Below are 25,029 nucleotides of genomic sequence, written 5' to 3'. Positions count from 1 at the left end.
TTTTTTTCTCGAGATCACTTTATTCTTCTTTCTTTTTATTATTCAAAATGGAATTTCTACAAGCAGTAGCTAAAAATGATGTAGAGAAAGTGAGAATCATGCTCCAATCAAGCATCGATGTTAATAACTCATTCATGTGGAACTCAAAAAACACCTATTCTCCTGTCATACCATCCGATCTAAAAAACAAACCCGAGCTTTTAAACAGTCTTCAAACAGATCAAGAGTATTTATGCAAACCACTCAATATTGCTGTGATTGGAGGCTATGCCAACATGGTCAGACTCTTACTCAGTGCAGGTGCTGATATCAACCACAAGGACGGCCGCGGAAGGTAATAACAGAGACGATAAGCTCCTGATGGTTCATTGACTTGCTCTATAGAACAGCAATCGTATGTGCCATTTATGGTTTGGATTTGGATGCGTCTAATATCAACACATCCAATCTTCATTTGATTTCTCAAACAAATGCAACGCATTTTGATATCATGAAAAACATCCTCTTATGTCATCCCAACTTGTACTCAGCTACTTTGGATTCGCCTCAATATGAAATCAAAGGTATTACACCTTTATGTCTAGCAAGCTACTTGGGAAAAGCAGAAGTGATCCAATTGTTATTGGAAGATGGTCGAGTCAATGTAGATGGGACAGACAGTAAAAATGCTACTGCACTCATGTATGCTGGTAAGTAAAATACCACATGATAGACAAATAGACTAATACATTATCGATAGCAAGAGATGGTAATGTGCCTATTGTCAAAATGCTGTTGAGCTATCACGCTTCTCCAGACATCACAGATAGCCATGGTTGGTCTGCTATTCAATACGCTGAAAGAAGTCCCGAAATTGTACAGCTTTGCGAACAAGTATTGAGAATCAAACGCTCTGAACTCACTGTGGCAGCCAATCATTGTGCTGTCAATTACCCTATCAACTACTCAAAACTATCTCATTTGCTTACAACCATACCAAACTACCCTTCTTCGCTTGCTCATTTACATTTTGACGCCTTGAAAGATATCGATTACCTTGATCCTTCAGCTGCACCCCTTGTGCATATTGTTCAATCGGCCTTTTTACAAGCAATCAAGATACATGATCACCTATCACTTCAAACCTTGTTGATGCGTTCACCTCCTCTCAACAATTTCCATCAAGGCGGTCCTTTACTCGTGAACCACCATGATGCTAAGACCGGGTTAACCGCTTTTCATCATGCCATGCGAACCAAGCCTTTACCTTCGCTTGACACCATCACCATGCTGTTCCAAGCAGGAGCCGACATGAACGCACAAACCTACTATGGTCGGACAGCACTTCATCACCTGGCTCGCTTTGGTCTTGATAAAGACGGTATCACGTGGGGCATCCAAAAAAGCAACCCCAAAGAAGGCAAGACGACCACCAGTACACCCCCTTCGTCTCCTTCTTCAAAGACGACGGAGACCATGATGGGTGTGTCCAACGTGCCTGAGCATTTGGCCATGTGCGCCTCGCTTTTGATCCGGTTTGGTTCACTTGTCAATATTGCAGATCCGACTGGCAACACTCCATTGCATTTTGCAGCAGAGTTTGGTGGTGTGCCTGAAGTAGTGGAAGTGTTGATTTTAGAAGGCAATGCAGACCTTAGTCTCAAGAACAAAAAGGGCTTAACTCCTTTAGATGTCTGCAAATCAGATGAACTGAAAAAGAAAATGCTCCAGTTAGAAGCTGAACGTAAGACGTGTTACAAGACAAAATCCATCCTGAGTTCACTCAGTGGTACCATTCGCCCCTTTGATTCTGCCAGTGAATACAATCGGACCTCCATCGTGGCTTATGCTCCGCGCCAGCATGCTAACATGTCACATTTCTTTCAAGATAAAAAGATGCATATGGCCACTCAGAAGCAGTTGCTGGTCAGTACAATTCAACGTAAAGAAGACGATCCAAGCTACGAGGATTATTCTGATTTTGATGTGATCTTGAAAGCATTTTTTGATTATCAGACAACATTTACAGATTCAATTGAGTCTTCTCTGGCCTATATTACGGATTCGATCATGGGTACCTGGAAAGAAGATGAAGAACAACAGTCCGTACTTCAGCAGTTGAAAAAGACAATTACTTAGCTGCGTTATGAGTTACGTGAAGCACACGAGATGTTTGATGCCACAGACCAGTTGGTGGAAAAAGTCATGATGTCCTTTCGTGAAGAACTTGAACAGGTAGAACAGGTCCATCAAGCAGATTGGGAACTCTCTGAACTTCAGCACGATAAAATTGAAAAGCTATTTGATGTCTTTGAACGCATTGATCATCGCTTCTGTCAATTAGAGCTGGCTCAGTATGACTTGATTGCTCAAGTAGAACGACTGAGAAAAGCAGCTACAAGAAAGCAACAACAGTTTAACCTTTTGGATCAAGAAGAACAAACCATTGATAGTGGAGACTGTGTCATTCATTTGCTACAATCCTTGTTGATACTACAGACAGTGCCTATTGACAAAATAATTTGTTTGCGTGATGATCGAAACAGACTTCATCAAGATATGACAGTTGTTGTAGAACAAGTCATGAAGCAACTAGAACAAGAGAAAGATGAAAAGTATGAAAATATAAAGCAGTCAGTCAAAGAAAGATGGTCCATCGTACAAGACATGTTGACAAAGAACTATTCGATAGAAGAAGACAAGGCGTTATCGCCTTATTCCACAAAAGAACCAAAGCAGTCGAAGCGAAACAAGCGTCTGAATTTTTCATATGATAAGCACCAGAGTCAATCATCGTTAGATCAACTTGAACTCTCGTTTGATATTCTTCAATCCAACCTTTATGAAATTCAAAAAGACATTGAAGAAGTCAATGGACATCTTGAGAAACTCTTGGAAAGCAAAAAAGAAATGTATGAACTTTGTATCAGTCTGGAAAAAGAACTGGACGATAACAGCAAGCGACCTCAAGACCAAGTTCAGTCAGAATTGAACCAAGTCTTAAAATTCACGCAACAATTGTTTGATAAACAAATTGCATTGGATAAAGAGAAGGCTCAGTTGTTAAAAGAATACAGTACGATTGAACAACAATTAGACGTGACTCGAGAAGCGCTTCAGAAGGTACGCCCCCCAGTGTTGCTTCAGAGCCTTTTAGAGCGATTGGATACAGATGAAGTTCCGCGTGTACAAGTTGAAAAGGATTGGAAGGAAGATACCAATTTGGTGACTGAAGTTGTAGGCGACATGCATGATTCTCAGAATGAAGATACAGACGACAGTTGTGCTTCATCAATTACTTCTTCTCAAGATCAGAGTGAATTGTCGACGCTACAGCTAAAGCAACTCGGAACTCAATGTGCCTCCAAACTCTCTACACTCTGTTACCTTGCCAGACTGGACGCTAGTCTTTATTGTCTCAAGGTACTTGCTGGTCATTTGATTAGCAAGTCTCGTCAACAGTTGCTTCAAGTACAAGTCGCTTTAGGACAAGCAAGCAACGATTTAGATGAAACAAGAAATCAAATGACACAATTGTATGATGATGCTGCTGAAGTTGCTCGTCAAGTCTTTGCACTCAAGACAGAGCTAGAAACCATTGTTCGCCATCGAAAAGAAGAAGTAATCAAAGTATGGGAAGTGGTTGATGAAGTATCAGAGGGTGTCAATGTGAGATATCAATCTCAACAGAGACAAGAACACCATCAACAACAACATCAACAACAACAAGAATATAAACAGAAAGAGCGTACTGAAGAACAAGACCGACATCAATGGATTATTCGAGAGCTAGAGCAGTTACAGCATGTGCATAGCAGTTTACAAGATGCCATTAAAGACTTGAAGCATGAACAAGTCATGATTAGCCAAAATTTGAGGCAATTAGCTGCTGTTTTTATTGAACCTCAGGTAGATAAGTTGGTTGGACAAGATGATACATCGTTATTATCTATCAGTGATTTGCTAGCTGAGCTAATGAATCGTGTACGAGATAATGAGCTGGGCCTACGATCTGTTTCATTCTGCTCTACACAAGCCATATCGACTATTAATCCAGACTCTTCAGTCATTTCAACACAGACCAAATTAACAGGAACAGGGTAAATGACTTTACAGAAAAAGCTAGTTGTATTTATATTTGTTGCATAGATCTCATGCCTCCAAGAATGTCAGACAAAGTCTTCATCGCCTATCTCACATCTCTTCAAATCGATTGTCTGTATCGACATATAACAGTAATCGCTCATCTAGCTACACTAGATCAATTTTAGACAACAGGAATAGCAACAAACGTCTTTCTGCTGCATTCAGTATCAAGAATGACAAGAAGCGAATGTCTATTATATCTACTACAAGTCTTTCTTCCTTATCATCATACCAACAAGAAAGAATTATTTCTAGAGCTTCTAATTTAAGCAACATACTGTTTAAAGCTCAACAGAAACCAGAATAAACTTTTTCTTTATGTGTGTTATGTTCTCAAGCTCCTTTCAAGCAATATTCTTTTGATACTAATGAAGTACTCTTTTTTCTTTAGTTGTACTGCCCACATGTGACTCAGTCACGATTTACATGCACTTTTTTGTCTTCTCTGCCTTACTCAACTTTTCATTGAATTGTACAATGATGAAGACACAACAGTCAAAGGATTTTTTGATGTACAGCACTATTTTTTTTATTCAACTCTTAATGAGTAGCTTCAAAAAAAAACCCCCCAAGAAACAGTTCTAAAACATTCTATGTACTTGTATTTACACCATTGTTATCAAGTGCGTATGCTTCCCTTTCCTGCTAGTAGAGATATAGCTCTTATCCAAGAATTTGTTAAGGCAATTACGGATCATATTTCTACGATATTTGACATTTGGCCCAGAAAAGAAAAGCATGGCTGCTTTCTCTGAGCCAACAGTCTTCTTGGTGCCGCTAATAAACTCTTCAGTGTAGAACCTAGCAGCTTGGTACTTGGCATACTCAAAAGTACTCGAATTTTGCTGCTCAAAAGTATGGCTCATCGTAGGTTGAACAATGGCTGTCAATTGAGTATAAGCCTCCTTTCATTTTTTAATCTTGGAAGGATCTCAATCTAAGTTTTGATCATGGCAATTTACACTCATAGGTCTAGCATATGCAATCCGTCCTATCTCTTCTTGTTGTTCAAGAGCCAAAATATCATTACGAGGTTTGAAAAAGTTACTGAGACTTTTACTGCCTTTGGTCATGTCTTTGTTCTTCTTTTTCAAACATTGCTTGTTGCGAGCAGAGTATTCAGTTCTATGGTGATGTCGAAGGGCTTTTTTCTCAGCTTCTGTAGTTCATTTGAGGTTATTTAAAAACGATTGTTCTTGAATTTGATGTATCTCTTCAATAGTCTGACTTTTGGGAGATTTTTTCTTATTAAGAGTGCGTGATCTCTTTACTCTTGCATTGATGTGTGGTATTTCTTAGATTCAGGGTTAAAAGTCTCTTCTTTTGTGAAAAAAAGAGCAGCAAAGATAACGTTTATTTTCAAAAAAAAAAAAAAAAAAAAAAAAAAAAAAAAAAAGCGTAACAATAGATCTCTTCTTTTGTACCACAGCAATCTCTTTTTCGAATTACAAGCTTCTTTGAATTTTGACTACCTTGACTTGGGTGTATTCATGAAGAGCATATTTACCAAGTTCCTTACCGAAACCTGATTGCTTATAACCGCCAAAAGGCGTTGATTGATCAAATATATCAAAGCAATTGACCCAAACAGTACCAGCTTCAAGTTCATTAGTGACAGTGACAGCTGTATTCAGATTTGAAGTGTATACACCACCAGCCAAACCATAGTTAGAGTCATTGGCCATCTCAATTGCTTCTTCAACGGTTTTGAATGTAGCAATAGCAACCACAGGGCCAAAGATTTCTTCTTGCATGATACGCATGTTATTCTTGCAGTGTGTGAAAATGGTAGGCTCAATGTAGTAACCCTTGTCTCCCCAACGCTTACCACCATAAGCCAACTTGGCGCCTTCTGCTTGACCAATCTCGATATAGTTTAAAATCTTTTCAAACTGAGACTTATTGATTTGTGGACCTTGAAAGGTGTTTTCGTCAAAAGGATCACCAATCACGATCTTCTTGGTTTCAGCAATAAAGAGTTCCAAGAATTTATCAAACACTTCTTCTTGAACAAGAATACGGGATCCTGCATTGCAACTTTGACCATGGTTGTTAAAAATACCACCATGGGCATGAACAGCAGCATTAGCAAGGTCAGCATCAGCACATACGATCTGGGCGGACTTGCCGCCTAATTCAAGCTGAAGTTTTTTGAGGTTACTACCAGCGCTACTTTCCATGATCTTTCGACCTGTGACAGTAGATCCAGTGAATGCCATCTTACTCACAAGAGGATGGCTGCTAAGGTAGGTACCAGTTGTATGACCATAACCTGTAATAATGTTGACGACACCCTGCATACATGAGTATATGTAATGTTGCATGAAGTACTTACAGGAGGAAATCCAGCTTCTTTGACGAGTTCAGCAAATTTGTATAACGGTAAAGGTGTCACTTCAGATGTCTTTAAAACAACTATTGAGTCGAAAGCAATTAACTACGTGCTTTTCTCTTTTTCTAAATACTTTACTTGTGTTACCAGCAGCCAAAGCAGGAGCAAATTTCCAAGCAGCCATCATGGTAGGATAGTTCCAAGGAATAACAGCGCCAACAACACCAAGTGGTTCATGGCGTGTATAACACAATTTATCGAACGTAGTATCAATTGTTTTACCATGAATCTTATCGGCCCAACCAGCAAAATAACGGAAGCAGCCAATTGAATCTGTCACATCCACATCACGAGCAATAGTGAAAGCTTTGCCATTATCTAGTGCATCCAAAGTAGCAATCTCATTTTTGTCGCGTTCCATCAAATCAGCTAACTTGTTCAAGAGACGGCCGCGTTCAGCAGGTGCGATTTTGCGCCAAGTACTCTTGAAACAGTCTTTGGCAGCCTTGACAGCGGCATCCACGTCGGATTCATCAGCAGAAGAAACAGTGCAAATAACCTCTTCTGTAGTAGGATTAATGGTCTCGATAAATGGACCATGGCCAGGAACAAATTCGTTATTGATAAACAAATAAGTGTGGACTATCATTCTATAAGAGGATATCTGTGTCTATTTGCTTTACCTTGAAGCTCTTTGCCTTTGGAAGTTTTAACAGTAACAATATCGGATGGAGTCATAATGCGGGTTTGGTTTAGAAGAGAGAGGAAAAGAGAAAGTATTAGAGCATGAAGTTGATATTTATATGTGATAAAGTTTCGGAGTCACAAGAGCTATTGACTATGTGTACATAGCGACTGTCTTATGTTTCAATACTGGCTATTGTTTGCTGCTAAACTTTCACACGAAGACGGAAACAGCCAAAACCATATTATAAATAAAGAGTCACAGTCTGCCCCTTTAAACCAATATCATGCACATTGAGTTACACTACACTAACTATTTGATTAATGCGTATCACCAGAGATAAAAACTTGAGCATCTAATAACTAGCATGGCATTTTGTATTTAAAGCTTTGCTTTTTCTTTTTCTTTTTGATCATCTTGCTAGATAGAATGGCCATGTATGTTAATGATTACCTACAAGGCCTGATTTGATAGGACCAAGGTGTAAGGTAATGCCTGGTCTATGCTCAGGCTTTGCATTTTGTTGCTCTCAAGTCGAATTAATTTTGCCAATTTTAATTCCAAAAGACGCCTTAGAAAAGCCATAAGTCGAAATTTCAAGCATACCTAATGAGACAAAGCGATGCTTGTCAATTTTAAAGGGTTCTTTATGCAAAAAAAAAGGGAGTAGGTCTTTTCTTTTCTTTCTTCACCTGAGCTATCAATGTCAATTGAATACTTATCAAGCAATTCACTGCCACAAAAGTTAGTCAACTCGACTTGATTCAATTCATATAACTCACCAGCTCAATGGATCAATGGATCAAGTGTCTTTTTCATGAGGTGTTTTATTTGAACAAGCAATGTAGTAGTACATAAATTATTTATACAACAGATACGCCAAGCAAACACATGCTTCAATAGTAAAGAAGACAACAATTCATGCACTTCTTCTTCTTTTTTTAGACATATAAAGGCAGCATAAAGCCTGTTTGTGTCCACATAGATTACTTCAAGTACCTACAAACCATGCTTACTAATATCCATGGTATCTTTGGAGTTAGTTTGGACAAAAAAAATGCGACTTATAAAAAACGACCAAAAACCTCTCAAATCCAAAGGGCACTACTCATGAAAATCCTTCATTTGAAACCTCTTAATCTTCTTCCTGCTGTCAAATGACGAAAGATGAAGCTATTTATAAGACTAAATACTTAAATATGCATCCAACGCACTAGTTTTTGGTGTATGTGTTTGTCTGCTAGTTGTACTACAGAAATGATGAGATATGAGCGAAAAATCTCACAACCATTTCTGCATATTTGTTCAATATTTTAGTAGCAAATCTGTTGTGCTCTCTGTATGAAGAAACTCAAAAGGCAAAGATATACAACTTTTGTCACTGTATCAAAGCCGAAAAACTGCATCTTTATATAGCTCTAAGCAAAAGCTCGATTTTTGATGCAGCGGCAAGAGTTGGAGTTGTCCTTTGATTTTAATCTCCATCCAATGCCAACTGTTGTGAGGTCTCTTTAATACCTTTTTGAACTTCGAAATCGCTATATTCTTATTACTCCTTGACTATAGATTGACTACTGTGTCTTTTGGAGTCTGATGATCTCGTATAGAACGGGGATGAGGAAAAGCTTCTTTTATTTATTTTTAATATTCTTCCAAACATATAAGGGATAAAGAGATCACGAGAGACTTCCACACTCATATATACATTTTAGGGATTATTTATGGTCTTGTGGTTGTGAATTTGAAACAAATATAAGTTTTTAATGCCATCCCCTTAAGGTCTGATCTAAATTGACGAGACGCACAACACGACCTGTATGTCCTATGTCCGTTTACATCTACATTTGTATTACAAAATGCTCCTATTTTCATTCTTGTATGTTTCTTGATACGTCAAGAGTTACATAGTATATTTCATAGCTCCATTACTGATGGTTTCTATATGACATCTAGAGCAAAAATGCTCAAAACACAGCTTAAATGAGCTATTCTTTAATCCGCCATTGCTCGACAACTACATTATCAAAAAAAAAAAAAAAGCCCATTTTTTCATTTAAAACATGTTCTTTCAAGTCCAGAAGTTGAATGGTACCATTGGTCTGGCTGCTGGGCGAAATTTATGTTTTTGACCCATAGGGAATCCATGGAGGTCCGTAAAGATAAAAAAAAATAAAACTCGATCAGAAAATTTTGGAATGACCCAATCTAGGTCTGATCCAACCAAAATGAGGTGAGGAAGTGTTCAAATACTTCTGAGAAAAAGAAACCAAGTTTTCTGAGACAAAAAAGGCGAATCGATTTGAGCATATGCCTAAAAAAAGAAGAAGAAGTGCATGAATTGTTGTCTTCTTTACTATTGAAGCATGTGTTTGCTTGGCGTATCTGTTGTATAAATAATTTATGTACTACTACATTGCTTGTTCAAATAAAACACCTCATGAAAAAGACACTTGATCCATTGATCCATTGAGCTGGTGAGTTATATGAATTGAATCAAGTCGAGTTGACTAACTTTTGTGGCAGTGAATTGCTTGATAAGTATTCAATTGACATTGATAGCTCAGGTGAAGAAAGAAAAGAAAAGACCTACTCCCTTTTTTTTTGCATAAAGAACCCTTTAAAATTGACAAGCATCGCTTTGTCTCATTAGGTATGCTTGAAATTTCGACTTATGGCTTTTCTAAGGCGTCTTTTGGAATTAAAATTGGCAAAATTAATTCGACTTGAGAGCAACAAAATGCAAAGCCTGAGCATAGACCAGGCATTACCTTACACCTTGGTCCTATCAAATCAGGCCTTGTAGGTAATCATTAACATACATGGCCATTCTATCTAGCAAGATGATCAAAAAGAAAAAGAAAAAGCAAAGCATTGGCTCCATCATTCATTAGAAACCAGAGCAAAGTTCTAGATAATCTCTTGGAAACTTGTTTGGGACGCACATGTTGCTGTGTCCAGCCATTCAATAGGTATAAATCTAAACTCATAAATTCAAACTATCGCTAAGCCTCTACAACTCTTTTCTTCTTGCACTTTTATTTCTTCAAACGATTGCAGGTAGCAGCTATTCCCTATAGCCTGATTAAGTTCGGCTCTCACAGCGTGTAGTTGGTCCTTGTTAATCACATTTCACTCAAGCACTATTCTTGGTTAAGCTCAAGGTGATTATTGAAATTTCGTCAATTTTCGATTTACACAAAAGCAACCATTATCTTGCTGACATACTTTGAAAGAAAAAAGCGGAAAATGTCATCTACATACAAGATATGTTAATATGAATGCTACTCATTGTAATTATTAAGAAAAAAAAAAAAAGACTTAGTTTGAACCACAAATGTAATCAAATGATTATATTTGAACTTGATAATAGTCTTCTTGCTGTATTTGATGATCTCCGTCAAGTCCTTGGCCTTCTTGCTCTTGCCCTTACAGCTGAATGGTTTGAGTTCGTCAAAGTCTCTTTGCATAGCTCTGCCATTGTTGACGCGAGAATTCTTGCAATTAGAGTGACAACTACAGGCATCGCTGGCATGATTGCTCCTATAACAGACAAAAAAGGAAATTAGTGAAGCAGTGTAGACATATATTAACACTTTTCAATTGATGATTACACGTGAGGAAATGTCTTGGTATCTTTCTTGAAGATGACCTTCATGGCTAGGTGAATAAAGCTTACCGTCAAGTGATTCTCTGGAACGACTATTTCTTCTTCAGAAACTTCGTCAATCAAATTGGCAGCAAACTTTATGATTCTGAAAACATCATGGTTTTCAGCCTTCAAATAAAGCAAACTAACGCTTTTATCAGCTTCAAACAGGTCTTTTTCTTTGGCATAATCATCAAAGATTCCTTCAATTTCGTCTTTGATATCTCCAGGAAACTTATCCTTGATATCTTTGTATATCAATTGTTGTTACATACGGAAATCATGCAGGATTGAAGTGCCAAAAACATCTTTCATTAATTGAGATGTGCCCTTCCTATTGTCTAGGAATAAGACATTGTCCATGGCGCTACAATACATAAATGCTTAAAGCAAACCTATATGTAGTTGGAAACTTTTTGTATGCTAGCTAAAAGATCATTTTTCATCATCATCACGCAGCTTTGTTGCCCATGGCCGTTAGATAAACTCCTCATATCGATTTCCCTCAGTGTGAATTGTCTATTGACAGTTGAAATTTGCCATCATTGGGAAATGTCAGAGATAGAAAGGTGTTCGTTTCTAAATGGATTTACATCTGTCTGTAAAGTCGAAACAGTTGTTTCAGCTTCACGATCAGGCACATCTGTCCAGCGAGAGATACTGCAATAGAATTATATCTTTAGCTTGTTTGTCACTTTGCCGTTCCATATTTTTAGCCTGTGATTGGATGTACCTCTTAGGGACTGGTATGACGAAAGCTTGCAAAAGATAATAGGATACACCTTTTAAAACAAGTTCTTTTCTGACAACTGGATCAAGATAAGAAGGGACATGCTTGGGAATAATGAATTGGTTGGACATGTTGGCATAAGAAAGTACAATAACGAAAAGAAAGAAAACCATTCAGCGGTATTCTAATGCATGCATTTACTTTTATACTGTGACTGAAGTCTGGTTTTTTTTTTCTTTTTTTCTTTTTTACTTATACATACAAACATAAGATGGGAATGCACGCTATTGAAGGACCCAATGGACCCGACATGATGATTGATGCACTTCCATGTAAGTCTGAAACATGTTAAAACTACTTTTGACCATAGTGTATTTAGATGTGGATCGCGAATTGGCTGATGAAAGTAAGCGTCATTCTATCGTATGCATCCTATTAATCTTGTACTAGACACCAAAGCAGAAGTTGAGCGTTTAATCGAACAAGAGATGCGTCGTATGAAAAGAACAGAACGCTCCTCATTACCCCTCACGATTGATTTATTTCAACATGATTCATTATTGAAACAAGAACTAGAACGAGTTGAAAGAAAGCAACCTCTCGATGTGTTGGACACGAAACGATATGAACTTCAAGGCCCTGAAGATGAACAAGATATTGAAGGTTGGAAAGCAGCTGTCAATAATACCAAGTCACAGTTAGAATCACAAGCTGGAAGGTAAACAAAGCAACATAGCATACATGGAACTCATCCTATGTATAGTATGTTTAATTTGGAATTACTTCAAACGTATGGTGCCAATGCTTGGCGAGTGCACAACTATCAATTAGAGGCTGATCTTGCCTTGATCAAATCCAATACGGAACAGTTACGCAACCAAATCCTCGAGATCAACCGAGAACGTAAAAACGATCAAACACAAGTTGCAGCTGCACTCAAGTCATTGGAAAACAAATGGTCTGATTTAATCAGTCAAAATCTTCAAGTCGAAATTGCTTGTGCAGCACTTGAAAGTGAAGTGGAGGAATTAAGAAAATACAATAAACATTAAACATGGTCGCGTTCAATACGCTTTAAATCAGACTTGAGAAATAAGGAAGGGATGGCACCAAAACAAGCGAGTGCGATAGCATAAATAAGGGCATGCTTCATGTTGTTGGGTGGGGAAGCATCAGGACCTGCACGTAATGCGTCCATTATGAGTGTCGTACAGAATGAACTGATTTGACAGAATAACCAGAGAACAGAAGCACTCACTGATTCAGACACAGGGAATGTACATTCAGCTGCTAATTCAAGGGAAATAGGCAAGATGAGAAAGACAAAGAAACCATGAAGAAAGCAAGAGACCATCATAAATGCATAGGTGTCTACTAAATCTAATTCAAAGTTAGACTTGTTCATGCAATTACAGTCTTACCTTGAAGGTATAAAATGACAGTGGTCACTACTGTCATGGGTGCAGCTATCTTGAGTACAAGTACGTGTTGGCCTGTCCAGTCTGTGATTCGACCAGCAAGGATAGCACCTCCTACACCACTCATGATACGTACAAAACTAGCTAATCCTATCTGAGTATTTGTAAATCCTTGAGGTCGAAAGATAGTGTTTGTAATGGCCACCACAGACGCAAACAAAGAAAATCCAATACTAAACACAAACACAAGCAAGATGAAATTGCGGTTTTTGAACAAGATGCGTATACTCTGACGAAAAGACAGACGAGGCACTTTGGAACTTTCTGTAGGTGGCACTTTTGGAACAGCGGGTAATACCAAGAAAGGAAGGCTAAAGGCAGTGGAGATACAAGCTGTGATCAATAACTAATCGCTTGTTAATTGAGTTGTGTCATAATAAGTCAACTTACAGCTCTTGGAATATCTTCAGGGGAAACAATCAATCTAGGTATAGATAAAGTAGCCACAATCATACCCAATGGTAAAACTAGACAAATGAGATTTAGTGATAAGATGTCTTATCTGATCTTTTGTTACCCTGAAGTGTATTTGCAGTTACACGATGACGAGTAGCAAACCAAACAGCTGCAAACTTAATTCGGAAAATTAAAAACTGATAAAGAATCAAAAAGAATTGTCTTACATGAGTACCGATATTCATGATAAAAGGTTCAGCAATAGAGGCAACACACTGAAATCTTGGTTAGATAAGTACATAACAACTCTTTACCTGGCCAAACATGATAATAGCATAGCGTTGATGAAGGGGTGCAAAAGTACCAAAGTATCGAATCCAACTTCCTATAATATTTGTCGCGCCAGCCAACAAAAACTAAATGTATGAGTATAGGATGTATGTCTATTTTATGCTGTTTACACAAGTCTTCATGCCATAATGTTCAAATATCCATCCTGTGCAGATACTAATGGCAATAAAGATTAAAGTAGCACAGTTGGATAACCAAGTAATACTTGAGATAGACACATCCATGTATTCAGCAGAAATAGAAGATACTGGACTAAATGTAGACCATCTCAAGTTAACAGACATATTCAACATGATCACAAAGAACAAAACAACCCAAGCCATCCATGGTGTTTGATTCACAGTATGGATTTGTGGGGATTCAAGAATTTCTTTATTCTCAATACTTTGTTTTTCCATCTTGATTAAAAAAAAGAGAAAAAAGAAAAAAAGTTTTTCAAGTGGAGTTATCAATTTTTTAATAATTCATCTACTTCTTGTTGTGATATTTGATCAGGCAAATAATGATCTCTACGCCATTGAATAAAATCCTTGTAGTTCTTGATAGCCCCATTAGACTCATTTACTATGCTACGATAGACCAAGAGTGTATCTTTGAATCTTCTTTTATGATTTGAGAACCAATAAGTGATATTACGAGAAGGCAAACCTGTCTTTTTCTGTACTTGTGCCCTTTGTTGTTTTGTCAATTTGGGCTGGCAACTATAGACTTGGAAAAAGACTGATTTAAGATAAAATGAGGTCTGGAGATCATAAGAAGTAACAGTACGCTTCTTTTTCTCATTGTCTTGAACAATAGAATCACTAGAGGAATCACTGATATAAGCCAATGTATCCTCATTATCTTGTTCTGAATTATATTTAGAATGCTTAAGAGCAATCTTTTCAGGATGAATACAGTTCATGCTTTTATCTGTGTGACGTGGCTAAATAGATGATTGTATATGAGTGTATGCCTACCTTGAATGTAGTTGAATAAACAAGCATCCCAATGATTATCGTCTTTCAGCCTAGTGGACATGATGTAAAGAAAAAGAATAAGGAAGAGAGAAAGAGAAAGAAAAATAAATATATATATATATATATATATATAACAATTGAATCGTTTCTATTGTTGTCAATTCTTTATTTTTTTCAATTGACCACATTTCTATACTTCTGAATCCATATTTCTTAAAGGCATAAATCTTCCTCGATCACTGTTGTTGTTATTTTTTATCAAACCAGACAAAGCTGCCAAATGGCTGCCCTTTCTCTTTTTATACAGAAAGAAACCTGCACAAGCAAGAACAGCACACAAGATAAACAAATACATGAATCCAGCATGCGAATCATCCTGATCTACTTCCAAATCATTCTCCGCTGATGTCGATGTGTCTTCTTTCTTAAGTTTTTCAATCTGTTTAGCCATGGCTCCTGTGTTCTTTTTAGCCTTGTAGATAGCAGATCGATAGTGTGAGTTGGGCTCATTCAACAAGGCATTCACATCCACATCGTTGCTTAGTGATGTCTCTTCAGCTAATGAACCCGACATCAAGATACTGTTGGCAATCAAGCGATGCACACCACCTGTCAAATGTGTCTTGTCCCACCAGACATAGCTATCTATAGCATCATCGCATTGTCCTTGACAGACATCCCAATAAGGGTCCTTGACATTCTTAATCTCAAACAAGTCTGATTTCTCGACCATGTCTTGAATGAGTCTGTGTACATCTACCAAGTCAAGTTCAATGGCCTGAAGATGTTTGTTCATTTTTTCAATATCTTTTCGAAGGAATTCGTTGAATTCATTGGTTGCTTTTTCTCTTGTATTAGCAAATTCTGTATTGGCATAAAACGGCATCTGTTCCATAGGTGGCATGTTGAACACAATGAATTTATGAGCAGAAAATACTTGACGCACTTGACGCTGTGTTCCTTGATTTAATAGGTTGCCATTGTCACCCCCCCCTTTTTTTATTTTTTTTAACTTACCACTTGAGTACCAATGCAATCCACGACTTTTTGAATTCTTGGCTTATGATAGCTGGATCTGTAACAAACAATTTGAGTAACAAAGCAATGGTTTTACAGACCTACCTTGATGTTGCTCTAGTATCTTGTAGATATCATTCACACCCACCCAAAAGGCAAAAGCAACTTCTTGCATATTCAAAGACATGTTTTGTTTATAAAACATCTCTACTTGATCTACAATACTTGGTATATAGGTTTCACTATCAGGTTGGTCTGAATAAAGATCATTATTACAGACAGAGCCACTATAAGCAAAATTGGCTTGAGTGGCGTTCCAGCCCACTGCCAAGTGTTCACTCCATAAAGGTCCGTTGGATAGTCGTTGGTTATTTCCTGTGTCCGAATAGGAGTCACCAAATACAACGATATGATTCACTACTTGTGCTAATGTAGTCGTTGCAAATAAAGTAAGAAAGGGCAAAATATATCTCAACATACTAATGGAAAAAGAGAAAAGAAAAGAAAAGAATTTAATTATTTTTATATAAGCTATTCTTTCAAGGAGCGCCAAAGATACAGACTCCGCTTCGAATGATATTATGCTTTCATAATAACATTGATGTTGCCCCTATTCAGTCTGGCACCATCCTTTAATTCTTGTGTGTTTTGTACTGTCTTTCCTAGTCCAGTCACCACTTTATTGCGTGTACCTAATGCTCCAGCCACTAACAATTCTTCCACAAGCATACGACTATGCTTAATACAATCAGGTACACTGACACCTAAATAACTAGCACCTGCTACACTCATCAGCGAACCATATTGACTAGCCAAAGCATGATGCAGTTCGCGCATACGAGATTCATGACCAACCAAGTATTGAGGGATACACTGCTTTTGTAAATGCACCATGGCATGCGTAGGTGTATCTTTGATGTTGAGAAACTCAGACATGATGTTGCGTGCTGTATCATAAGCAATGTGAGGATCCAATTGATCGATAGGCACACGGAATGCATCTTTCCAATCAGACCCACCTATCATGGCAGTGAATTTATGGACATTGGGCTGATAATCGCGTTCTTGATCAGACAAGGCATTCGAATCAAAAATGACACCCAGTGTGCCTGGCACAGGAACTGGGTAAGGTGTGTCTCGGTGCGGAGTAAGAAAACCAAAGCCATCATAACCTAGTTTGACATTGGGCTGGTAAGCAAGGTTGACGACAGCAACATCAGCAGCAGGGTTGTGATCCAGATGAGGTAAAGGTCTGGATGAAATCAGTTTCTGAAGATCAAAGGAAGGCAGTGTAGCAATCACATGATCTGCATAGAGTTCTTTTGTCTTTGTCTTGATCTATAACGCTTTGAGTCATGCAGTCCAGATTGTATTTAAGCTCTTACCTTGACTTCTTTTCCATCCAATGTTTCCATTGACTGCACTGGTTCTTGCATGATAATCTCTACATTCGGACGTGCTCTTAACCAATCCAACAAACGGTCTGATAAACTCGCTAATCCATCTCTAAATCCAACCACATTCATCTTTTCTAATCGACTAAACCAAGCAGGATCTGTGTCTCGAGCACGGACAGCCATACCACGCTCCCGCATGGTCTCTGTATTAACTCCTTTGATCAACCCTTTGATGACACTACCATACTCCTTTTCAGCTTCATACAGTAGACGAAATGTTGACTTTAAAGACAGTTGTTTGACATCGCCTGCATAAATTCCATGTGTCATGGCGCCCATCAAATGAAGCGCAGCATGTGTATTGAAGCGTCGATTCATAAAGTCATAAATCGATTCATCTTCTTGTCCATCGCGAGGCATACCCTGCTTGAACCGAGAAGAACGAAAGGGTTCTAATAGACCTGCTAATGGCACTGACTTTAACACAGGAGGTTTGTTGAACAAGACAGATGAGAGACTGGCAGGCAATGTATTGATTTGATCCTTGTAGTAAATGTATCTATTTTTTGCAGAAGGGTGTGTGTTAGGCACAAGAAGTAAATCTTGGTTAGCCAAATCAAGGTGTTGAATCTATCATTGATAACATAAATAGGTTAAATTTTCACTCTTGTTTTTTTTTTTTTTACCATTTCCAATAAAATAGCACCACCAGCACCTTTTGGGCGTAATGTTCTGGGTCCTCCTTCAAACAAGACCGAGTCTTTTTGGTTTGAGAGAGGAGGTAATGTATCTTGAGAGGTATGAATTCCTGGACCCACACGTCTACTTTGAATCCAACCACCTATTCTATCTTTGCCTTCAATCAATGTGATTTTAGTGGTTGTAGGAGCCAATCGAGCCAAATAATAAGCCGCAGATAAGCCAGAAATACCACCACCTAATACAGCAACACTAGACATCATAAACAAAAGAAAAAGAAAAAGAAAGAAAGAGAAAAAGAAAGAGAGAAAAAAAGATCATGCTGTTATTTTTGACAGTTAAAGCTCAGCATCCTCGGCTCAACAGAGAGTTTTTTTCTTTTCTTCAACGCGTATCTTATCCATACCATTCTTCTTTTATTTGATTGGCTATTATCTTCACTATAAAAAAATATCCCAGCTTGGAAATTTTTTACTTTTTTTTTGTTACTCATGGACAGAGCTACAGAAGCAGCAGCAAGTGACTTGGCAGAAGTCAGAAAACTGATTGAAGGCATGAGTGCCTTGGTGAATAGCCAGCAAGAGCAGCAACAACAACAAATCATACAACAAAGACAACAAATGGAGTATGAAAAACAAAGACAATTGCTAGAACAACAACAACAACAACAACAGCAGCAGCAACAACAGTTGCAACAACAACAAATGCAACAGCAGTTACTGCAACAGCAACAGCAACAACAACAGCAACAACAACAAATTTTACGCCAACAACATGAACAAGCTCAATTACAAGCACAAAGACAAGCACAAGAGGAAGCACAACGAGCTCAGGCACAGTTGCAACAACAGCAACAACAACAGCAACAACAACAGCAACAAAAACAGCAACAAAAGCAACAAGCACAAGCACAACAACAGCAACAAGAACAACAACAACAACAACAACAACAACAACAACAACAAGAATCCACACAACCCTCTGAAAAATCACACACTTGGTCTCCCCAAAGCAATACAAACTCACCGCAAAATCATACACAATCACAAGCACAACCTTTACCCACAACAGGTGTGATTATTGAAGTGAACCATTTGAGTTTCAATCGTACCTTGTACTTTCAATTGTCACGTAAGTATTTATGATGTATTCGCTTTATTGATAGCCATCCTAGCTGATGCTACTATTGAACCTCTCGTTGCTTGGCTTAAAATCTCATTTCAAGATAGTACTATTTCTGGTATGGTATTGCAATATAAAGGATTTGATGGGTTATGGAAATGTCTCTTGAACCGTAAGTTATTGCATGAGATTTCACTTGAACTTATAAACACAATGATAGGTGACGATTCACTAAAAAGAGTGTTGAAACAGAGCTTAAAGAACAATACCATGTTACAAATGCGAGTACCAAGAGAACAAGATCTTTTAAGTGTAAGTAGACTTCATGTCCTTTTGCTTTTTGTTAAATCTTTACTTAGTCAGGATATACCGATAAGCGTCTTTTAGCTTTGACTACCAAATTAACAACACCTAATATGAATGTCATTGTGCCACCTGTACCTCAACCAACAGAAGAGAAATAAAAATACACTTTTTTTTTTTTTTTTTTTTTTTTTTTTTTTTTTTTTTTTTTTTTTTTTTTTTTTTACTTTTTACTTTTTTGATATACCGCTAATAAATCCATTGAACGTGTCCTTTTTTCTTTTTGTTCTAGTTTGATGCAACGTACATCTTCACCATCACAGGAAAGTTCACCATCTTCTTCTTGGGATCAACTAAGAAAAGAAGCAAGAAGTTTAGAGAGTGAGATTGAGTCCAAACTAGCTACGTTGACCAAAATAGGTCAATCGACAGGACTAGACAATACAGGACAAGAAGCAGAAACAGACCAACTCTTAAAAAAGGCAAGACATATTTATGCTAACTATAGCTCATGACCTTGATTTAGCTACAAGCAGTGATTACAGATATGGGAGATTTTATTGATAGACCGAGTACAACACCTACCAGTCCTTCCATGATTCATTTGTTAAGTAGACATAAGGATATTTTGTATGATTATACCAAAGAATTTCGACGAGTCAAGAACAATATCAAACTGGCAAGGGACAAAGCGAACCTAATGAATCAAGTACAAGATGAAATCCGCACTTTTAACTCAAACAACCGTGATAATGCAGATTATTATTTGACAGAAAGAAACAGGATTGAAAGTTCACATCGTATGACAGACATGGTTTTGGAGTAACTAAGATATATCTACAAAACTGGTTTGCTCATTGCTTTGTTCTTTAGACAAGCCTATGCTACACGTCAAGATATTTCACGTCAAGGTCGAATTATGCATGGTGTCAATCAACGTGTGGGTTCTATTGTCAGTAAGTAGTATTCTTGTGCTAGACATATCTATTCACTTCATATTAGATAGTATCCCGGGCATTAATAACATTATTACACGCATCAACACAAGAAGAAAGCGAGATACATTGATTATGGCTGGTGTAGTTTCTACTTGTTCTATTCTTATTATCCTTTATTGGCTACATACATAATTAAAAAGAAACGAATGTAGTGCAAAAAAAAAGAAAAAAAAGGGAATTTGAAAAAAATAGGATATGGTTCTTTCTTTTTTTTTTTTTTTTGTTTCTTTCTTTATCATGTCTAAACTCGTAAATGCTTTACAACAACAGGAAGAAGAATATGCGAAACATCCACCTGTTCATTTACGGACATCCAAAAGCTCAACGATTCGCCATAATTTGTTGAGTCCAACACGTACCAATAGTGCGTCACTTCGAGGCACAACCAGAACCAGAAAGCGCACCAATAGTCTTACTGCTGCTGCTGCTGCTGTCAACAAAAAGGATATCAAACTACTACCTCGTCTCGAAGAAGAAAATGCCAACTTACCCCTCAGGTAATAACTGCTTTTTATAAAAGAGAGATATTTATCGAACGAGTTTAGCAAGACTCGATCGAATTCATTCTAGCTCAAATCGAACGACAAAACGCAAAACTCGATGAAGACCCTAAATCAGTCTGTATTCAATCCAACCAACTCAAAACTCACCTTTCGACCATACAAACCTTGGCAGAAGATAACTCGAGCGATATCGATTGGGAGTTTTGGACAGCCCTGACAGATGATTTTAGTGCAGTGGCACTCAAACTGCCTCATCTCGTCTCTGCCAAGTTACGTGCAGGTATTCCTCCTAAAGTCAGAGGTGTGATTTGGCAAGCCATGTCTCAGTCTGCCTCGTTAAATCTAGAGACAGTCTATGGTCAGTTAGTGGCTGAAAGCTCGCCTTATGAGCGTATCATTCAGCGTGATTTGGCTCGTACGTTCCCTGGGATTGAAATGTTTAAGCAAGAAGGGGATCAGGACAACAGTCATTGGAACGTGTGTTGAAAGCATATAGTTTATATGATTCATTGGTTGGATATTGTCAAGGATTAGCCTTTTTAGTGGGTCCTTTGTTATTGAATGTAAGTAAGGCATCAATTTCTGGAAGGGAAGGGAGAGGAATTTGACCTTATGTTTATAGATGCCTGAACAACAAGCATTCTGTGTGTTTGTAAGGTAAGTTCTTGAATACATGACAAGAAAATGGCTCATTTGTGATCAAAGAATGATGGAAACGTATGAAATGAGAACCATGTTTACTCTGAATATGGAAGGACTTCAGTTACGTCTATACCAATTTGCTAATCTGTTAGATCAAGTCTTGCCTGATCTATCTGATTTCCTTAAACTTCATGAAGTCAATGTGCCCATGTATGCCTCTCAGTGGTTTCTGACACTTTTTGCTTATGCTTTTCCTATGGAACTCATTCTACGCATTTATGATATTGTGTTTGCAGAGGGAGCAGCAGAGACCATCATGCGTGTCTCTCTGGCTATGCTAAAACGGTCGCAAGAGAAGATCATGCGTCTACGTGAATTTGAAGACATTCTTGATTTCTTGAGCAACAAACTGTACGATGCGTATCACCATGATCCATCTCAAGTGATATTAGATGCTGTTGAACTCAACAGTGTCATCACACGCGAAAAGATGGATCATATTGCAGAGACGTATGTATCTGAACTAGAACAAGAACAAAAGCAGACAGAACAAGTCTTGGCTGTTCGGTTTAATTTCTGGAGCAAGAATACAAACACAAGCAAGAATCGCAAAAAGAAGACGATGAGTTGGTACAGTGCACCTAAAAAGAGCATTGAATCGGATCGGATGTCGTTGCGTGAACCTGATGTAGCACAACTTCATCATCAGATTGAAGACTTGTTACTGGCTCTATCGCAAACACAGCGAGAGACAGTGGAACTTAAAGATAATCTGATGCAAGCACGATTAGACAAGATGGATGTCGAAGCAGAAAGAGATGCACTCAAGATGACAATAGCCAGTACAGCCTTTCATCAACATACGAAATATGAACAAGAATGTGTTCAATTAAGAAAAGAGAATAGCCAATTAAAACAAGACAATGAAGATTTGTTGCATCAACAAGCCATGTCAAAAGATGCCTTAACAGCACTGGTTGAGCGTATGTTGGAAATGAAGAACAAAGTAGACATTCTTGAACAAGAAAACAGAAAACTATCACAAGAGTGTCATCGATTAGAAAAGAAATCTTCAAGGCAGTAATGCCGAGACATTCCAAAGCCGTCACAACAAACGACCGGCTATAAATAAATAAAACCCTTAAATAACTCAAGATTGCATCATTTTTTGCCTTTTCTCTATCCAAAATGGGATTTTTTCAATCATTCTTTAACAAAGAAAAAGTACACCATACCAAGAAAGCTACAGTCAAGACAGAACACAGCAATGAAAGTTTAAAATCACATCAGATATCACCAACATCACCTCATCATTCCCCTTTGCCATCCACAGGCACATCAAGAGCACCCACTATTATATCCTCACCCCCCATGTCACAACGCACTTCGATAGACAACGGAAGAACAGCCATTCCTCGTTTCCAACAAGCAGAAGACGGCACGCATACACACCACTTGACACTGCCTCCACAAAATAAGATTGCAGCCTCTTTAAATGATATTGTCAGTGGTCTTGCCAAACAATCCTTACGTTGGAACGAACGCAAACCATGCATGGATGACATATTAAAAGAACGCCAAACATTAAGTGCTCGCCTACATCTTTCTGAGAACACAACCCTTGTCGAAAAATATGGTGCATGTGGTGAGACAATAGGTAAAGGTACCTCAGGTGTTGTTCGAGTGGTTCACAAAATCAACGGTACAGGTGAGCATTTGTACGCCGTCAAAGTAAGCCAGATGACTAGATATATCTTTGCTGGTTCTGATCGTATTGGTTAGGAATTTCGAAAAAAACCACATGAAACTTCAAAAGATTATGTCAATCGATTGATGGCTGAATACTATATTTCATCCACCATGCATCACCCAAATATCATCCAGACCTTTGATTTACTACCCTTGAGTGAAACATCACCTATATTTTGCCAAGTTATGGAATACAGTGGAGGAGGAGACTTGTTTGATGTGTTGTATGATTGTCCTGATGGTCTTGAAATAGCTGAGGCCAACTGTTTCTTTAAACAATTGATGCATGGCGTAGATTATTTGCATACCATTGGTGTTGCTCATCGTGATCTGAAGCCAGAAAACTTGTTGTTGACAACGAATGGATGTCTCAAGATATCTGATTTTGGATCTGCTGCTTGTTTTAAAGGTGCCTTGATGGACAGTGATGGTGAAGAAGAGGAAGAGGAAGAAGACGCACAAAAGGTTCATTTGATCAAAGGATTAGTGGGGTCTGAGCCTTATATTGCACCTGAAGAGTTTGTAAATCAAGACTATGATGCTCGATTAGTCGATGTATGGAGTTGTGGCATTATTTATATGGCACTAAGAAAAGCGACTCATTTATGGCAAATAGCTAAACCAGGCCAAGATGATGGCTATGATAAATACCTTAAATTTAGACAATTACTGGACGAAGAACGAGAAAACACAAGAAAAGAAAACTGTCTGCGTAAAGAAATCGAAAAGAACATGACAGAAGAACAAAAGACAGCTGAACGCGCCAAACGAGAAGCGACGATTTTAAAAGCAAGAGAAACGATTCGCAGAAAGGCAAAAGAAATTCGGTTTGATATGATGGATGGTATTGATATTCAAGCCAAAAGAATCATTTATCGTATGCTGGATCCCAATCCACAGAAGCGAATCACTGCTTCTGAAGTCTTATCGAGTGATTGGTGTCAACATATTTATTGTTGTCAATAAAAAACTATTCTTCTATCCACATTTGCCAACCATGCACAGTGGCACGGACTTGTTCATCTCCTGGATCTTCTTTAAACATGACATGCATCTTTTGTGTCATGAAGTGATCCACTTTGAATCCGTAACCCAATCTATCCCGATCTTCTGGATCCACATTGTCTTGTACAGGGCGTTGTGCAATTTCAAAGAATTCAAGATCACGATGAGCCAAATGAGGTCTATGATGAGTATAGAACACATAAACACGGCCTGTATTGGGTGTCAATAGTTCACGACATGTTTTGAGCATAGCATGATGTTGTGAATGGTTAAACACAAGATCACTCAAGATCAACACATCAAATGTCGATTGACCTTTGGGTAAATGAGCTCGTAACTTGTCGGTGGGTGTGCCCCAAATATAGCCTTCTACAATCACATTCTGTTGTTGTTGTTGTTGTTGTTGTTGAATGGTATGCTTTACATTGTATTCAATATTCTCGATTAGTTCTTTATCAGGATAGTCTGTCACAACCACAGTGGATGCACCATTCAATGCAGCTACCAGACTAGGCAAGGCTCCACCAGCACCTAATTCAAGTATACTCTTGTTTTTCACAAGACGAGGTGTATTGTCAAATAATGAAGCAAACACTTTGGATGCATTCCATAAATGATGAGCCCATAAAGGATGAGAACCCACCAGTTTAATTTTAATCTCTCTTTGTGGATCATCTAACATGGTCTTAGTTTATTTCGTGTATGTTGGACTTACCTAGAGGTAAAGATGTTCTTGCATAGACTTCAAAAGTAGGTGCTACTTCAATTGTTTCTATCTCTTCTTCAGCCTATCCATTCAGTCAATAAAACAGAGAACACTTCTTTCTTTTATTACACCAAACAAGTCTCCAGCAAAACCTTCTTCTTCATCAGAAGAGTGTGACATTTTGAA

At 38.0% G+C, this 25,029-nt stretch overlaps 12 protein-coding genes across 12 annotated transcripts; 6 read left to right on the top strand and 6 right to left on the bottom strand.

The window, feature by feature from the left end:
- Positions 1 to 47: 47 nt before the first annotated feature.
- Positions 48 to 4,432, top strand: B0P05DRAFT_573039 (uncharacterized protein; the record flags this gene model as incomplete). The annotated part of the gene is made up of 5 exons (XM_051581477.1): positions 48 to 334; positions 385 to 689; positions 740 to 2,085; positions 2,119 to 4,079; positions 4,129 to 4,432. 5 exons carry the CDS (start codon positions 48 to 50, stop codon positions 4,430 to 4,432), a joined length of 4,203 nt encoding a protein of 1,400 aa, XP_051433239.1.
- A 1,089-nt stretch (positions 4,433 to 5,521) lies between these two features.
- Positions 5,522 to 7,222, bottom strand: B0P05DRAFT_548823 (aldehyde dehydrogenase domain-containing protein). The gene is made up of 4 exons (XM_051579065.1): positions 7,141 to 7,222; positions 6,596 to 7,099; positions 6,461 to 6,540; positions 5,522 to 6,419 (listed from the first exon to the last, which is right to left on the bottom strand). The coding sequence occupies exons 1-4, from the start codon at positions 7,193 to 7,195 to the stop codon at positions 5,571 to 5,573; spliced, it is 1,488 nt and encodes a 495-aa protein (XP_051433238.1). The 5' UTR covers positions 7,196 to 7,222; the 3' UTR covers positions 5,522 to 5,570.
- A 3,527-nt stretch (positions 7,223 to 10,749) lies between these two features.
- B0P05DRAFT_573037 (uncharacterized protein) lies at positions 10,750 to 11,151 on the bottom strand (the record flags this gene model as incomplete). Its single annotated transcript, XM_051581476.1, has 2 exons — positions 10,750 to 11,036; positions 11,064 to 11,151. 2 exons carry the CDS (start codon positions 11,149 to 11,151, stop codon positions 10,750 to 10,752), a joined length of 375 nt encoding a protein of 124 aa, XP_051433237.1.
- A 644-nt stretch (positions 11,152 to 11,795) lies between these two features.
- B0P05DRAFT_580259 (Pre-mRNA-splicing factor SPF27) lies at positions 11,796 to 12,570 on the top strand (the record flags this gene model as incomplete). Its single annotated transcript, XM_051582003.1, has 4 exons — positions 11,796 to 11,850; positions 11,898 to 11,924; positions 11,969 to 12,236; positions 12,282 to 12,570. The coding sequence occupies 4 exons, from the start codon at positions 11,796 to 11,798 to the stop codon at positions 12,568 to 12,570; spliced, it is 639 nt and encodes a 212-aa protein (XP_051433236.1).
- B0P05DRAFT_473401 (major facilitator superfamily domain-containing protein) lies at positions 12,567 to 14,066 on the bottom strand (the record flags this gene model as incomplete). Its single annotated transcript, XM_051574733.1, has 7 exons — positions 12,567 to 12,892; positions 12,940 to 13,342; positions 13,387 to 13,463; positions 13,514 to 13,568; positions 13,620 to 13,667; positions 13,707 to 13,808; positions 13,854 to 14,066. The coding sequence occupies 7 exons, from the start codon at positions 14,064 to 14,066 to the stop codon at positions 12,567 to 12,569; spliced, it is 1,224 nt and encodes a 407-aa protein (XP_051433235.1).
- A 772-nt stretch (positions 14,067 to 14,838) lies between these two features.
- B0P05DRAFT_548807 (uncharacterized protein) lies at positions 14,839 to 16,195 on the bottom strand. The gene is made up of 3 exons (XM_051579064.1): positions 15,825 to 16,195; positions 15,720 to 15,745; positions 14,839 to 15,654 (listed from the first exon to the last, which is right to left on the bottom strand). Exons 1-3 carry the CDS (start codon positions 15,922 to 15,924, stop codon positions 14,893 to 14,895), a joined length of 888 nt encoding a protein of 295 aa, XP_051433234.1. The 5' UTR covers positions 15,925 to 16,195; the 3' UTR covers positions 14,839 to 14,892.
- A 22-nt stretch (positions 16,196 to 16,217) lies between these two features.
- Positions 16,218 to 18,087, bottom strand: B0P05DRAFT_638915 (protoporphyrinogen oxidase). The gene is made up of 3 exons (XM_051583698.1): positions 17,803 to 18,087; positions 17,105 to 17,746; positions 16,218 to 17,057 (listed from the first exon to the last, which is right to left on the bottom strand). The coding sequence occupies exons 1-3, from the start codon at positions 18,076 to 18,078 to the stop codon at positions 16,299 to 16,301; spliced, it is 1,677 nt and encodes a 558-aa protein (XP_051433233.1). The 5' UTR covers positions 18,079 to 18,087; the 3' UTR covers positions 16,218 to 16,298.
- A 655-nt stretch (positions 18,088 to 18,742) lies between these two features.
- On the top strand, positions 18,743 to 19,409 carry B0P05DRAFT_548801 (uncharacterized protein). Its single transcript, XM_051579063.1, has 4 exons — positions 18,743 to 18,946; positions 18,990 to 19,109; positions 19,158 to 19,249; positions 19,297 to 19,409. The coding sequence occupies exons 2-4, from the start codon at positions 19,058 to 19,060 to the stop codon at positions 19,399 to 19,401; spliced, it is 249 nt and encodes an 82-aa protein (XP_051433232.1). The 5' UTR covers positions 18,743 to 18,946; positions 18,990 to 19,057; the 3' UTR covers positions 19,402 to 19,409.
- Positions 19,410 to 19,482: 73 nt separating this feature from the next.
- On the top strand, positions 19,483 to 20,440 carry B0P05DRAFT_548797 (uncharacterized protein). The gene is made up of 4 exons (XM_051579062.1): positions 19,483 to 19,722; positions 19,767 to 20,062; positions 20,114 to 20,196; positions 20,243 to 20,440. The coding sequence occupies exons 1-4, from the start codon at positions 19,537 to 19,539 to the stop codon at positions 20,368 to 20,370; spliced, it is 693 nt and encodes a 230-aa protein (XP_051433231.1). The 5' UTR covers positions 19,483 to 19,536; the 3' UTR covers positions 20,371 to 20,440.
- A 20-nt stretch (positions 20,441 to 20,460) lies between these two features.
- On the top strand, positions 20,461 to 22,539 carry B0P05DRAFT_548793 (rab-GTPase-TBC domain-containing protein). The gene is made up of 5 exons (XM_051579061.1): positions 20,461 to 20,701; positions 20,788 to 21,156; positions 21,186 to 21,304; positions 21,364 to 21,398; positions 21,447 to 22,539. Exons 1-5 carry the CDS (start codon positions 20,476 to 20,478, stop codon positions 22,465 to 22,467), a joined length of 1,770 nt encoding a protein of 589 aa, XP_051433230.1. The 5' UTR covers positions 20,461 to 20,475; the 3' UTR covers positions 22,468 to 22,539.
- Positions 22,540 to 22,937: 398 nt separating this feature from the next.
- B0P05DRAFT_580255 (kinase-like domain-containing protein) lies at positions 22,938 to 24,052 on the top strand (the record flags this gene model as incomplete). Its single annotated transcript, XM_051582002.1, has 3 exons — positions 22,938 to 23,114; positions 23,166 to 24,009; positions 24,033 to 24,052. The coding sequence occupies 3 exons, from the start codon at positions 22,938 to 22,940 to the stop codon at positions 24,050 to 24,052; spliced, it is 1,041 nt and encodes a 346-aa protein (XP_051433229.1).
- Positions 24,053 to 24,102: 50 nt separating this feature from the next.
- B0P05DRAFT_580254 (putative methyltransferase-domain-containing protein) lies at positions 24,103 to 25,023 on the bottom strand (the record flags this gene model as incomplete). Its single annotated transcript, XM_051582001.1, has 3 exons — positions 24,103 to 24,812; positions 24,853 to 24,925; positions 24,973 to 25,023. The coding sequence occupies 3 exons, from the start codon at positions 25,021 to 25,023 to the stop codon at positions 24,103 to 24,105; spliced, it is 834 nt and encodes a 277-aa protein (XP_051433228.1).
- Positions 25,024 to 25,029: the final 6 nt, after the last annotated feature.

The sequence above is a fragment of the Gilbertella persicaria genome, assembly GCF_025201335.1.
Source record: "Gilbertella persicaria strain CBS 190.32 chromosome Unknown B0P05scaffold_29, whole genome shotgun sequence".
NCBI lineage: Eukaryota > Fungi > Mucoromycota > Mucoromycetes > Mucorales > Choanephoraceae > Gilbertella > Gilbertella persicaria.
The sequence above is the reverse complement of the archived record's forward strand: the minus strand, read 5'-3'. Positions and strand labels throughout refer to the sequence as shown.

Excerpts from the sequence above, each read along its gene's own strand:
- B0P05DRAFT_548793 (XM_051579061.1), top strand. The coding sequence starts at position 20,476 with ATGTCTAAACTCGTAAATGCTTTACAACAACAGGAAGAAGAATATGCG. Across the intron at positions 20,702-20,787 it reads GGATATCAAACTACTACCTC|ACTCGATCGAATTCATTCTA; the intron begins GTCTCGAAGAAG and ends GAGTTTAGCAAG. Across the intron at positions 21,157-21,185 it reads CATTCAGCGTGATTTGGCTC|CAAGAAGGGGATCAGGACAA; the intron begins GTACGTTCCCTG and ends GAAATGTTTAAG.
- B0P05DRAFT_548797 (XM_051579062.1), top strand. The coding sequence starts at position 19,537 with ATGCAACGTACATCTTCACCATCACAGGAAAGTTCACCATCTTCTTCT. Across the intron at positions 19,723-19,766 it reads CAGACCAACTCTTAAAAAAG|CTACAAGCAGTGATTACAGA; the intron begins GCAAGACATATT and ends ACCTTGATTTAG. Across the intron at positions 20,197-20,242 it reads ACGTGTGGGTTCTATTGTCA|ATAGTATCCCGGGCATTAAT; the intron begins GTAAGTAGTATT and ends ACTTCATATTAG.
- B0P05DRAFT_548801 (XM_051579063.1), top strand. The coding sequence starts at position 19,058 with ATGGTATTGCAATATAAAGGATTTGATGGGTTATGGAAATGTCTCTTG. Across the intron at positions 19,110-19,157 it reads ATGGAAATGTCTCTTGAACC|GTGACGATTCACTAAAAAGA; the intron begins GTAAGTTATTGC and ends ACACAATGATAG. Across the intron at positions 19,250-19,296 it reads GAGAACAAGATCTTTTAAGT|TCAGGATATACCGATAAGCG; the intron begins GTAAGTAGACTT and ends ATCTTTACTTAG.
- B0P05DRAFT_548807 (XM_051579064.1), bottom strand. The coding sequence starts at position 15,924 with ATGTTTTATAAACAAAACATGTCTTTGAATATGCAAGAAGTTGCTTTT. Across the intron at positions 15,746-15,824 it reads GATACTAGAGCAACATCAAG|TCGTGGATTGCATTGGTACT; the intron begins GTAGGTCTGTAA and ends GAATTCAAAAAG. Across the intron at positions 15,655-15,719 it reads ATTGCATTGGTACTCAAGTG|CGTCAAGTGCGTCAAGTATT; the intron begins GTAAGTTAAAAA and ends CAAGGAACACAG.
- B0P05DRAFT_548823 (XM_051579065.1), bottom strand. The coding sequence starts at position 7,195 with ATGACTCCATCCGATATTGTTACTGTTAAAACTTCCAAAGGCAAAGAG. Across the intron at positions 7,100-7,140 it reads CAAAGGCAAAGAGCTTCAAG|TCCACACTTATTTGTTTATC; the intron begins GTAAAGCAAATA and ends ATAGAATGATAG. Across the intron at positions 6,541-6,595 it reads TTTGGCTGCTGGTAACACAA|TTGTTTTAAAGACATCTGAA; the intron begins GTAAAGTATTTA and ends TCGACTCAATAG.
- B0P05DRAFT_638915 (XM_051583698.1), bottom strand. The coding sequence starts at position 18,078 with ATGATGTCTAGTGTTGCTGTATTAGGTGGTGGTATTTCTGGCTTATCT. Across the intron at positions 17,747-17,802 it reads GTGCTATTTTATTGGAAATG|ATTCAACACCTTGATTTGGC; the intron begins GTAAAAAAAAAA and ends TATCAATGATAG. Across the intron at positions 17,058-17,104 it reads TGGATGGAAAAGAAGTCAAG|ATCAAGACAAAGACAAAAGA; the intron begins GTAAGAGCTTAA and ends AAAGCGTTATAG.